At 31.8% G+C, this 14573-nt stretch overlaps 1 protein-coding gene across 13 annotated transcripts in view; it reads left to right on the top strand.

Annotated features, from left to right (window-relative positions):
• The window catches only part of LOC137642719 (uncharacterized), a 546468-nt gene that overhangs the window by 376828 nt on the left and 155067 nt on the right, over positions 1-14573 (top strand). For 11 of the 13 annotated variants that reach the window (XM_068375541.1, XM_068375545.1, XM_068375540.1 and 8 more), the window contains one exon: positions 535-555. The exons of the other annotated variants lie outside the window; for them this stretch is intronic. In XM_068375541.1, coding sequence (XP_068231642.1) covers positions 535-555 — 21 coding nt within the window. The remainder of the gene's footprint in view (positions 1-534; positions 556-14573) is intronic. 13 annotated transcript variants of the gene reach the window in all.

The following is a 14573-nucleotide window of genomic DNA, read 5'->3' on the forward strand; positions in this document are numbered from 1 at the left end:
AGTGAAGTAAAGAGATCAAAAAACGTTTTTTACTTTGAAAAACGGATTTTCTCTCATAGCTTATAGATAAGAGTAGCTATTACAATTGTTGAATTATAGAAATTGGGTTGAAACGGCCTATAGTGAATTTTTTTTTCCGGTTAAAAAAGAAAGGACCATTCAGTCTAACATCAAAATCTAAAAAGATAGAGAAAAAATATAAGAAATATTAGTTCATAACATTAGTAATAATCTCTATTCCTGACTTACCAAAACCAATTTTTGAGAAATAGTTTTCTTATTTTTCGTACGATTATTCATCCATAACTTCATTAACATTTGATTCCAATAGTAAGAGAAAAAATAACTCAGTAGAGAATAGATATATAGATATGATAATTTTTTTTTGGCCGACACCTGTGAGTGTCAATTATTCATTATAGAATTTTTAATATTTTTTTACATTTTTATCTAGGAATAAGTTGGGGGATTTCCCCTCCGTCCTCGCTAATATTAACTCACCTCTTTTCTTTTTCCCTGTTTTCTCATTCCCAGTTACTACAATGGAAATAGAAGGTAATAGAAACAGAAGGAAGGAAAGGGAGAGAGAGAAAGAGGGAGTGTGAGACACACCGAGAAGGATCTCCCTTTATAACCTTACCCTGACCCATTTTTCCCCCTGAGTGAGAGAGGGAGAGAGCAAATATAGACGCAGAATGGGGGAGAGGGACCCGAAGGGAGATAGAAATACACGAAGAAGCCTTGTTTAATCAAAACGTTTTCTTTTTACTTTTACTTACAATTTATTTTGACTTATAGCTTGATTAAGTGATGTATAATTTATTTTTCATACTAATTGTTTTATTTAGTAAAAATATTTTTGTTGATTTTCTTCTAGTTTAAATTTACGGATGAAAAAAAAATCATTAATATATTATTAAATCTGAAAGTCTAAAAACCGTTTAAATCGAAGATCTCTACAGAAATAAAATAACTCTCCAGAAGAAAAAGTTTATAAGAAATAAAATTCAAGTGGTACATCAACTAAAGATAACAAAACGTGGAAATAAAATAAACATAAAATAACTATCATGATAATGCCGGGTTAGTATAAATACTTCGCAGTATAAATACTTCGCAATGATCATCTGCACCAAACGTATACATCCGATGAATATCTAGAAATTTGAAGGGATTAAATTTCAACGCTCAGTAGTTTTATCTTTTTAAACTTTTAGAGTTTTAAAATTTCTTATCGCCAGGCTTCTGGCTTAATGCAGATGAGTTTAATCTTTAAATATGAAGACCAGAACGTGCAGAAAATAAGTCTGCGAAACCATTTTTTGCATAAATTATAAATAATTTCAAAATGCCCGTGTTTAAATTTAGAAAAAAAAAATCAATATTCGCAGCTTTGTCCAAAAAATACGAACTCCATCAAATTATCTGCAGTAATTTCCAAAGAAAAAGATTTCTAGCGTTAAAAAATTAATTAATTATTTTGTACTGCATTGTGACATATTACTCATTGAATATGCAAATAATTAGTATTGACCGGCATATCTTCAGTATAACTAATTGGTCTGAAGACAGTATTATATATAATTTGTGATTTATTTGCGTTCAATTTTTTCCCAATGCTCTACTAAAGACTAACTAAAAATATTACATCGAAAAATAACTACGATTATATGAGAATAAGTTTATAAACTAGTCAAGATGTAAAATTTAGCCGTTGTAAATACGTAAATTGTACCATATATAACTATATCCTGAGTAGAGAAAAAACAATACAATTCTTTGCTGTGGGTAACATATTGAATTCGAAAACTTCCTCTTAAAGTAGTTATTCCATCAATTATTTTTTTTTTAAATTAATGTAATTCTTTCGTGCTCTTCGGAAGTGTAATTATAGTATTCATGTTATCATCATGGTAACTCGCCTCGCTCTAGAAATATTTATAAAATCAAGTCTTACGAATTAATATTGGTTTGTAAATTCGCTTATTAATATCATAATAATACATAACGGCCTCTAGGAATCATTGTAAATTTAGTATTTCTCGCTTTTTAATATCATAATAATACATAACGGCCTCTAGAAATCAATATAAATTTAGTATTTCTCTCCATTAGCAAAGTTTCGTCAAGTTGAATTTTATTATACTCAACATGAAAAGCTACCTATATATTACTGAACATTTCACGAACTTGAATTATATGCTTTATGATATCCCATGTTTTCAAAAGAGATCCATTATTAAAAACTTGATAATTTCATGATTTAGCAAAATTAAAAAAAATTTAATTCTCAATTAAGCGAACCTTCGAGAAGCGAAGAGAGCTTATGTCAAAACGGCATAATCCCGATCGTAATTTAAATGAATTCGTAGTCAAATGATGAAACGTAAGCTGATTATAAATTCATTTCCTTCCAATGATACGAAATGAGGTATTCGCGTTGTTTCTATTATTATATACAAAACCGTAATTAAAAGCCTAATTGTTTATTTGACCTTTTGTTTTTAATTAGCCTCGGAATTGTTCCTGATATGATAGATGACTTCTCACATACAATATATATATATATATATATATATATACATATATATATACATATATATATATATATATATATATATATATATATATATATATATATATATATATATATATATACATGCACACACACACACACACACATATATATATATATATATATATATATATATATATATATATATATATATATATATATATATATATATATATATATATATATATATATATATATATATACATATATACATACACACACATATATATACAGTATATATTTACATATATATACATTATATATATATATATATATATATATATATATATATATATATATATATATATATATATATATATATATATATATATATATATATATACATATATATAAACACAGAGATAAGGCTTCACATATATCATTCTCACCCACTCGTCTCCCTCTTGCTCATCCTTCACTCTCATGCAGGAGTTAAAATCGAAAAAAAAAGTTATGTATATAGTAATGTTAAGGCATCGATCATTGACAATAAGGAATGTTATAAACCATCTGTAACAACGATGATAAATGCATGCCAATAAATAATAATAATATGCAAGGGAATGGAGATGATGTTAACGGTAATCTAAAGAAAATGTGTCTGACTCTAATTTAGCTTTAAAAGAAATCTGCCGCATTGGACAAGGTATGATGGCATCCATCGTTATGGAAATAATAGCTATGGTGATGATAGTGATATTGATGATGATAATGGTGATGGTGGTGGTGATGGTGGCCGTGTAGATGTTTATATACTAAGCTCAGTAAAAAAAAATTGCTTTTGGCTTCTGAGATGTAGAAATGCGGCTTTAACTCTCAAAGGCTTTTTTCTTTTCTTTTCTTTTGCTTTGCTTTTTCCAACATTTATCTGTTTCTGTGTATGGTTATTTTCACGGAAGTTGACGTTGCTAAAAGTATTCACGTTTCTCTCGACGAGAAATTCTTTTCAGCGTTTTCTCTTCTATTTTTATTTCTTTTGCTTTTCACTCTCCATTTTTTTTGTCTTGTTTATTTTGTTATGCCTTATACTTCTTATTTTTGCTGTCTTGAAAGATTTAAAAGCTTTGTACATCTGTTTATTTGACAGGATAATATTTTTCTCTCTGTCGTTTCCATTTAACAGAGGCGCTTACGCTAGAGAAACAGCACTGTTTTTTGGCGCCCGTTTCGCATTTCTTTTCCTCATAAGAGGAATAACTTCTGTCTAAATAGAAACAACAGTGAAAATATTATCTGTTCAAAATGCATTTTGCCAACAGGAATTTCACGAGATATAGTCCTTACTGTGATGAAGTTTTTTTTTCTTCTATCCTGTAAATATTATTTTAAACACCCATTGTGCATGATCATAAACTCCTTCAATGGTAAGTGACGCAATTTTCAATTTTCTTGTCGTGAAAGGCTTTCGCAGAAAGTGTATAAATCACCGGAGCACGAATTCTTTTCAGATATAATAGATCAGGTGATATTGTTATGGCTATTATGGAACTAGTGTTGACTAGATTCCCAGACGTGGAGGGTGTGAACAGCTGGATGTCATAAGGATTGCTGTTTCATCATAACAGCTCACAAACTAACCTTACATTAAAGTGCATTCATTCACAAAAAAAAATGATGATAAAATGAAGTAAATGTAAGATCGAATGGTGATAAAAACTGCATGAAAAATATATGGAAATAACGTAAGGTTCTATAATACGGATATTTATGGAACGAATGAGGAGTGGCTCGTCCCTTGGGAAATTAACATAAATTCCCGGTTATACCTGTATGAATTAATTCGTGTTTTCAGTTTAAAGACAGTAAGACTGGTTAATATGGTTGTTAGAGAATTATGTAAAATGTACGTGTAAACCTCCTGTCCTTAACAAATAAAACCAATCCTCTTATTCCTCATGTTTATATATAAAAAAATATGAAGAGCGAAAATCACAGGTGATGAAATCTGATAAACCGTGTGCCAAATATATATATCTATATATATATATATATATATATATATATATATATATATATATATATATATATATATATATATATATGTATGTATGTATGTATATATATATAAATATAATATATATATATATATATATATATATATATATATATATATATATATATATATATATATATACTTAGTTATACAGCAGACTCAAGGGAGTTATACAAATATTATTACCAAAGTAAAAAATTTAGTGTTCTTTTTAAATTGTTTATAAAAATAGACAACAGAAATGAGTACTTTCATGGTATTTCATTGGTTAATTTAACAAAAGAAAGAAGTTTCATACGGGAATAAGTGAGAGTAGGTAAACAGTAACGTTGAAGAGATAATGGGAATTATAACATTAATTATATTTAGCTTTAGCAACAATGATCTATTACCAAACGAAACAGAATCTTAAGTTTGATAAGCAATAGAAAGATGGAAAAATAACAAAAATAACAAAGCTGTATAATACAATTTTTCAATAGGTCAATATAATCTACTTTACCGAATTGAATCACATGAAAAAGTTATATCGCACACAAAGCATAAGGTAAGGAATCATACACGAATATGGATGTAGGTAAAGGAATAAATATGTGCAACAAAAAAGTCACGAGGGTTTAATAGAAGGGTGAAAAGATTAAAAAGAAATTTTTTGGTTACGGGGGGGGGGGGGGGGGAAACGGCCACCCTCCCCTCCAATCGCAAACTATCTCTTCCATCGAGAGCAAATATTTGATCCAATTAAGAGGTCTAAAATTAATACTGCAGGGGATATCGGCTTAACAAAGATACTCCAGAATAAAAATTATAATGAAATGTTTCGTGTTTCCAACGGGAAATATGTGCTTCCAATGACAATCTGAAGTCCTAATGCCGGTTATTTTTAGAACCATCTGCACGGCCTGATAAAATCAACCCCTCCCCCCTCCCAGTCATGCGGAGGGGCTTTACGTCGGGTGGGAACTAGGGACGGCAAAATTTTTCAATGTTGTCATGTCATTAGGCAAGCGTCATTGCCTCAGTGTGATTGCATCATTCTTTTTCCTCGGATTCAAAAAAAAAAAAAAAATCATGCAAATATTAGCATACATTGTTATTAGAAATGCAGTATTCTATGCGTATAACTTTGGCTGTTATTTCAATTTCAGTAATAGAAGATAATTCTATTTTCTATTTACTTTGCAACCTCTTAGGGTAACAATAATCAATGAAAAATACCTGAAAAGAATGATTTACAAAGATCATATTTGGCCGAATAGAAAAGCAGCTAGATATTGATCGACCAAGAGAGCAGGCAGGCTTATTAACCAGCAAAAGAAAAAATTAACATAGTACGGCAAACCACTATATATGGCCTTTAGAGACTATAAGAAAGCTTTCGATTCTTCAAAATTTCAGCAGTAATGAAAGCCCTTCAAAGACAAGGAATAGATTAATCTTAAGTTAGAACACTTTGAGATATCTATACGAGAAGTACAGCACTTAAAATTACATAAAAAGGATAGTGAGAAAATTCTGATTGAGAAAGGAGATAGACAGGGAGCCTCCATCTCTCCTAAATTATTCACAGCATGCCTATGAGAAATTTGAAAAAAAAAAATCTAGATTGGGAAACCATAGCAATTAACATTAATGGGAAATGCCTTAACTTAAGAATTGCAGATGACATAGTTCTGTTTGTGAATTATGGAAGGAATTGCAAAAGGTAATAGAAGATTTGAATAGAGAAAGCAGAAAGGTAGGATTAAAAATGAATGAGTAAGAGTAAGACAATGTTCCATGAAAATGCAGAGACAATAAATAAGGGTTATGGACGAACCTCCAGAGATTGTTAATGAATATATGTGCTTAGGACATGAGAGTGAAATTAGGGGCAGGATATGCATGGAATGGAGAGCTTTTGGTAAACAAAATGATATCATGAAAAGCAATAATGCCACTTTCTCTAAAAATAAAAATATTTAATCAGATGGCCCTCCCAGTAGTAACAAATGCATCAGAAACTTGGAGCCTTACTAAAGCCTTAGAACATGGGCTAGTTACAACTCAGTGAGCCAGGAAAGAATAATGATAGGAATAATAATAAGAGACAGAAAAAGAGCAACATGGATACGAGAGCAACTAAAGTAGATGATATTCTAGCATGTAAGAAAAAGCAAAGGGCATGGGCAGTACATATAATGAGAAAGACAGATAACAGATCAACATTAAGAATAACAAAATTGGTTCCTAGAGATTGTAAAGAAGTAGGGAAAGGAAGAGAAGACGATGGACTGACGAACTAAGAAAGTTTGTGAGTGAGGACTGGGACAGAAATACCATAAACAGACGCAAGTGGAAGGATATGTCTTGGGGCTCTGTTCTGCAGTGGACTAGTAACGGCTGATGATGATGATGATGATAATGATATATTTATATATATATATATATATATATATATATATATATATATATATATATATATATATATATATATATATATATATATATATATATATATATATATATATATATAAAATAGTGCCACGATACCAACTACGGAGTGATTTAGGTATACCCTCTAGATAATATATTACCTGATATCTAATAAAAAATTATGAATTCTACCCAGGGTATTTCAAGACAGGGTGATAGTGTTAATAATTTCCTGAAATATCTGGTGAAAACCACAAAAGTAACAACTGGAGCCATCCCCTTTGAAGGTGAAATATACTTGAGCACATATGTCTGTATTTCATGAACATACTAAGACCAGGTTAAAAAGATTAAAGTCGAGAGAATACTGAAAAAAAATGAATAATGCTACTAATTCAAAGGCACTTCAAACACCATCTACGTGCTACAGTTACAAGAATTTTACAGAATAAGTAAAGATTTTTCAATATAATAAATTTAAGACACTGGGATTCCCTAGCTACAAGCAAATTGTGTTGGGGCAAACGGTATCAGGCTCTAGGTGGTAGTTATTAAAATAGATATATCTTATTAACATGAATGGGAGAACACATATTGCTTTTATTTAATTTATTGAATTTGTGGTATATGGTATGGCACCACAATCGAAGAGGGAAAAACAACATAAAATGATGATCAAAACTCTAACTTGAGTTTAGTTTAGGAATATTACTATATAATGTTCACACTAAATTATTATTATATCATGCTACTCTAAATTATTACAATACTGTTGCTGATGATTTGGGTCATATTCTCCGTTGAATATTGAAGTTTTTAAGGCTAGAGTCTTCATCGAAATGTATTATGAATAGCAATAATTCTGTTATTACTAAGTTCTACCAAGAATCTTATAGCCTTTAAACAGCAGAATGTGGAAAACTATACATTCATTCAGTATCATTGATTTATTGAACTAAAGACAATTATTCCTTGGTAATAGAGCAGCAATGCAGGAAAACAACTTACGAGAAAAGCAGAGAAATTAAATGAAGAAATATACAGTATAAGATGATTAGTAAAAACGATATTAAATTGTTAGGATATATATATATATATATATATATATATATATATATATATATATATATATATATATATATATATAAAAAACAACACCAACAAATGCAGGCCTCAGACTTGTTCTCCTTCATGTTTGGGGTTTGCCCAATTTTCATTACCACGCTGGCCATCTGGGGATTGGTGATGGTGGGAGACTTTCGTTTTCTCGCTCACAGCAAACCAACCTAGCAAGGGTGACCCTGACTAGTACAGCTTAGCTGATCATGGCGATACACAAACCCTTTCACCACGAAGATATCCCCACACAGAAAAAATTTAAAATATATATATATATATATATATATATATATATATATATATATATATATATATATATATATATATATATATATTATACATATATATATATATATATATATATATATATATATATATATATATATATATATATATATATATATATATATATATATATACACAACTATTTCAAAAAGCTGTAATTCATCACTTGTGCAAATAAACGGTTTCCCCAACATTTTCTTATTACCAAAAACTTACAATAAGAGAGTTGTGCCGGCACATTCGGTCCAAGGATTTTAATATTAGGCATAGTTGAAAGGATGGAATTAGCTATTCCAACTCAAAATAAACTGCCACGTTCTCAACACAAGAGCGGTTCTCCGTTGCCTATTAAGAAGCTATTTTTCTAAAGTGGACCTTAATTGAGGGGAGGAAAACCTAATGAATTTACCTAGCCTATATAGGCATGGAAGAAACACGATAAAGACGAGATAAGGAAGTAGAAAATTAGTTAGGTTTAGCCAGTATTAGAGCATAAATCCAGCTCTTAAAAAATGGAAGATTTTTATGTGAGCAGGAAGATAATCCCACAGCCTGCTGGTGGTGAGAAAATGTCATTTACTTATTCACTCTAGGATTAAAATTACAAAAAGGGAAAAAATTACTTCTGTATTTTATAAGATATTAATTGGATAACTATGGAATGCCAAACGTCAGTAATAATTATAATTGTGTTGATAATTTGGAAAATATTTCTTCAACCGAATTCCGTGCAGCCTTTGTAAGTAGGCAAAAATGCTGAGAAAAAGATATCTTATAGTTATTTCTTGAAATACCTCCGTGAGATTCCTATGCACAGTACATAGCTGCACATTTTTCGAATTTTCACCTTCCATTTCATAGGTATCTTAGCTGCTTATCTGTTTTATAGGCTCTTATTTTTATCATTTCAAATTTCTCTGATCTGTCTGATGCCGCTTCACTAATGGAGAGATGAAAAGAGTGCACCTGACATGCTACATCATTCAAAAAGCCACTGACACACTCATTACAAAGTCAAGTAACCGTTTTCAATTATGTTTGTCGATTCAATGCCACCATTTTACATTCAGCCCCGGAGGAAAACCAGACGAAGGGAACGATAACATTCAACATTCTGTCTTTTCCCTGAAATTGAGACTTCCGAGGGTAGAGCTCACGCTTACCATCTTATTAAAGCTGACAGACTGTGAACATTACATATAGTATTACGTAGTACAACTTCCATAAATCCATTGATTGTGATTATAAGACGTATAAAAATATTAGTTTTTTACCTGTTAGAAAAGGAAAACAAAGTATCACATTGGTAATTCTCAGACACTACTTGCAATGGTAAGTGTTGCGTGGTTATTGTATGCTTATATATACAGTATTTCTAAACACTGCATGCTCAATGTGGGTAGATATAGATTAATCGCCATAGACTCGGTAGTAAGTAGGCACTGTAAGTTGGAGGCAACGATCTACATTATGGTGGTAATTGATAGGAGTTGCCAATATAAACTAACAGACATAATGATGATCGCTTGTTCGTCTGTTTGCACATTGTTCACAGGTGATATACAGTAATGTATTGTATTGTAATTTTTTTTGCATGTACGTTGATGTAGCTATAGTTGTTTATGAAGTAGTAGTTGTTGGGTTTTCGTATTTATATTCTTTTGTATATAGATTTATTAACATTTTCAAATTTTCTAATACTAAATTGTAAGATACAAATATAGGAATGAAATAATTACGAATGCAAAAAATAAAGGTCAATAATTTTCTTATGGAATCTTTTTGTTTTAGGAATAAGTCTTTCGAGTAACTTATTTAAGACGATGATTATCATTAAAGTGTATTATGATGATAAACTTCATTATATGATCATACCAGAGAAGTAAAATGTAGATACAAGTAAATAATCAAAATAAGACTATTTTTGGATCTTGCTTACTTTAGTGAACAGTTCATCAAATTTTGAATTTCTATATAATATTACGCTCTTATTGTTACATAACAAGCTTCCTCTCTAAGCATATGAAATTATATATTGCTAAACATTTTGAGACACGACTAAAACTACTTTCATTTACCATGGGGCAATTTTCTTTTTTTGCAAATATGTTACTTTCTGCTATCTTTATTCCATGTTATTTTGAACTGTTATCCCATGGAACTTGTCTAAAAGCATTTAAATTATTAGGAGAGAGAGAGAGAGAGAGAGAGAGAGAGAGGAGAGAGAGAGAGAGAGAGAGAGAGAGAGGGGGGGGGGTAATAAAAGTAGATCCAAGCCTCAGATTATCCAGTGTTTGTTACGTAAGTAATGCATCTTTTCCCACAAAAAAGGAAAAGAAAAACTACCAAAATAGAAAATGACAAGAAGAAAAGCTGAGTAAACAAAAAACCCAAAATGGAATTTTCCCTCCAATCACAGGGCTTATTCAATATGAAAGGAGCCACCTGAGGAGGGAAAAGAAAGCATCAGTCAGGGTATTTGGCTCGTTAGCCCTGTTAGTCTCTTCAGCATTTTCTTTGCCGCTCTGTTATTACAGCTAAGTTTAGAACCTGCAGTGTCACTTTAAGCTCTGTATTTTTGGATCTACCTGCAGCTGGCATTTGGGTCCCGCTTTATATATACACTTAGGTCCTTTGAAGAATCGCTCGTCTGGGAGGCGATTGGGCCGTTTACATTGTGCTCACTCAATTATTTGCTCATTCCCGGCCTCCCTTTATGACCAATGAAAACTATGGCTAATATACTGCCATAATACAATGGCTCAATGGAGCATTAATGTCTAACACAGATCTATTAGGCAGGTAGTTTTCGACAATGTTATCAAAATCTCTTTATCATTGACGAAAATTAGCTGAATCTCATTTTTTTTTCACATAACTCACATATCTGAGATGTATTTTTTTCTCTCGCGTATTTCACATAGCTGACATTTCCCAATTCGAATGAAGCTGATGAGAGGAAAAATGTTTAAAATCGGCTCTTCATGAGAATTTGGCGACGACGCCAAGTAATGCTCTCTACAGGGCCTCCCAAGGTAGAGACTAGTGTAAACTAAACCCAATCTTTTTTGAAAGGTTTTAAAGTAAACCATCCACCAACGGCCTTTTGAGGGCTCCTAGGATTAAGATTATATTCGAAACCTGCCCTTGTGCAACCTCCACAGTTACTTATTTACATGGAGTCCCTAATTTATTCGCAGTATCGATAAATTTAAAATGGTAGATAGAGACAATGCGGAGCTAGTCCATACTTCTTTCTAGAGGACTTGGCAAAGTTCGAGTAATTCTTTTTTTTTTTTTTTTTTACTAGATCTGTTTTAGTTCTTTCCCAAGACCTTTCAGCGATTTCCGCAGCATTTCCTCCTAGATCTATGTACTAATTACACTTAGAATAAATTTTGTGTATCAGTAAGTTTGCCTCATCTGTCTTCAATGGCAGACCGTACAATCTACAGACGAATTGTTATTGGCTTAAATCGTCGCTTGAGTAACAGAATCATTTAGAAATAGTGACATTTATTTCTTCCCTTTACTGACGTCATGAGAAACGATATGGTAATTTCAAGTAAAGCGAAAGTCTTAGACGCTTTTATTGAAGTAAATAAAATAATATAGAACTGAAATAAATTTGTGTGACAAATGCAATTTTTTTATCAAAAACAAAAAAGAAAATTTGGCACCTTATATCTGGCATCGAGTAAAACGTGGGTTTACCCACATAATATGATCCAGACGAAAAAATGAGAGAGAGAGAGAGAGAGAGAGAGAGAGAGAGAGAGAGAGAGAGAGAGAGAGAGAGAGAGAGAGAGAGAGAGGGGTATTGTTTTTGGCAACACCAACACTGAATTACGACATAGATAAAGTCAAGGTTGCCAGGTTGCAATAAGATACCCTTGAGAGGCCAAAAAAGAATGGGAAAAAATTCCCAGCGTTGTTAGTGAATTATAAAATGAGTTCGGCTCATCGGTAGCCGACTGTGTCTCAATGCGACATCATATGGCACAAGGCATGCGGAGAATCCCACATTTTGCAGACTGCAAATAGTAAAAACTGTAATTTGTTCCATCATGTTATTTCTAGATGTTCATCAATGAATCATTATGGTCTACAGTAATTACTGAATTTAAAATCAACAAGAAATAACAACGACTTATTCGTTAATGTAAATACAAATGCACGAGTTGAAAACAGATGTGCAAAGAGCAAATAATCACGTCGAATAAATCCGAGTTTTCATCTACTATAATTCTCAGTTTTTCTCACTTCGTCTCCCTATAACAGATTTAAATATGAAACTGCCTTTCTTAAAAAATCCTTCATTGTGGATATCATTTTTCTCTCTATTTTCCTATTATCTACATTTTAACAGATAGTGGGTGTGATAAAATGGGCAACCTAATGTATGTCTAATACTAGCCTAGGTTCGAGAAAAAAAGTTAAAGAGCAGATGAAAAGAATTGGACTTATCTCGAAATAAAGCATTCCACAATTTCTTGAGGATGAAAGATGGGCATCTTTATTTAGATGTCAAAATTATATTCTGATTCCTTCATTCCTTTATCTCTTTATCTTGTTACTTCTGTATTTACTCTCTCTGAAAAATTCAAGTCTAACATTTATAGTTGGAGGTTAAGGACTTATTTCCAAAGATTGGTAACCACAGAGGTTCATTATCTCTTGTTGCCGTAGAATCTTATATATATATATGTGTGTGTATATATATATATATATATATATATATATATATATATATACACACAGTATATATATATACATATATATATATACATATATAAGTATATATAATAATAATAATAATAATAATAATAATAATAATAATAATAATAATAATAATAATAATTGAGTTATCAAGCTTGCACATTCAAATCAATTCTTGAAAAAATACGCAAGTGCATGTATATTTATTAATTTAGACTTTCTAAATTCTTAACAAATCCAGTTGGCATCAATAGCATCAAAACGAAATCCAGAGGGTCATCTTAAATCTTCTTGCACGTGACGTCCATCTTTCTTTATGGTCACCCAATCACCAGTCTTCTTTTTATAGAAACGCCATAAACAAGTCCTTTTCCTCCACTTTCGAAAATCTTCTTCCATTTTTCTTTATCTCCTTATATAAACGAGGACACGTCAAGGGCGAACAGAATGGATGGCACGATTAGTAACGTCTTAGACTGTCGTCCTAATCACGCCTTTATCTGTATGCATTGAGTTTCCGAGAAGGGCTCGTTTAGCCTGGCTGTAATCCCCATCTATATTCACCCAAGTGGAGACGTTCTTGGGATTAACAGAAGATTGTTTAGTAGTGGTTGTATCTGCTCCTCATTGTTCCCTCGTTTGCGGCGGTTTTTTCGTTGTATGTGACAAGAGTTGGATTGTCTACCCGATATTTTGAATAGGAAAATATAGTTATTTGCTACTGTATTTTTCACTCTTGTAAACAACTTTTTCCATAGGTATTACAGCGTTTACGTCGATGGTAGCAACGATATATACTCAAGTTTGTCATGCGTAAATGCAATGTGATAAAGGCCTGTCTGATATACATATTAATGTATCTCTATTAGACTTTTTGCATATTAGCTAATTTTTTTCTATGACTAGATTCTGTCTCTTTCAGCTGTCGTTCGTTATACTTACGGTGCTTTAGTGTTATGATGAAAAAGAAAAAATTAGGGACAATGCTTTATATAAGTAAATGGATGTTCTCCCTGGATATTGCAATGGGAGCCTTTGTAGGGTGACGGCCAGATCCCGTAGAAAACGGGAATATTCGGAACTGCGGCCGTCGTTCTAAAAACGATTTTGGCGGGAGAAGCTAACTTAAAAAACCCACCTATCCTATGCTAAAAGCCGTGTCCTTGCCCAGGGGGGCTTCGCCCCCCCCCCCCCCCCCCCCCCCATTACACAACAGTTTCCTTACCTACGAGTAAGACGGGAGAAGCTAACTTAAAAAACCCACCTAACCTATGCTAAAAGCAGTGTCCTTACAAACTACCCTTGCAATGAAACTAGGAAAGTCTACATTTGATTATTCATGGGTCAGTTGCAAGCGAAAAAACCGACTTGTCCTAATCTCTCAGATATATATTTTTTCTGTCCTCACAAAGATGATGATAGAAAGAGCTGTTATACGAAGACATAAATCAAATTTCAGATTTTTTA

The sequence above is a fragment of the Palaemon carinicauda genome, chromosome 6 (assembly GCF_036898095.1).
Source record: "Palaemon carinicauda isolate YSFRI2023 chromosome 6, ASM3689809v2, whole genome shotgun sequence".
NCBI lineage: Eukaryota > Metazoa > Arthropoda > Malacostraca > Decapoda > Palaemonidae > Palaemon > Palaemon carinicauda.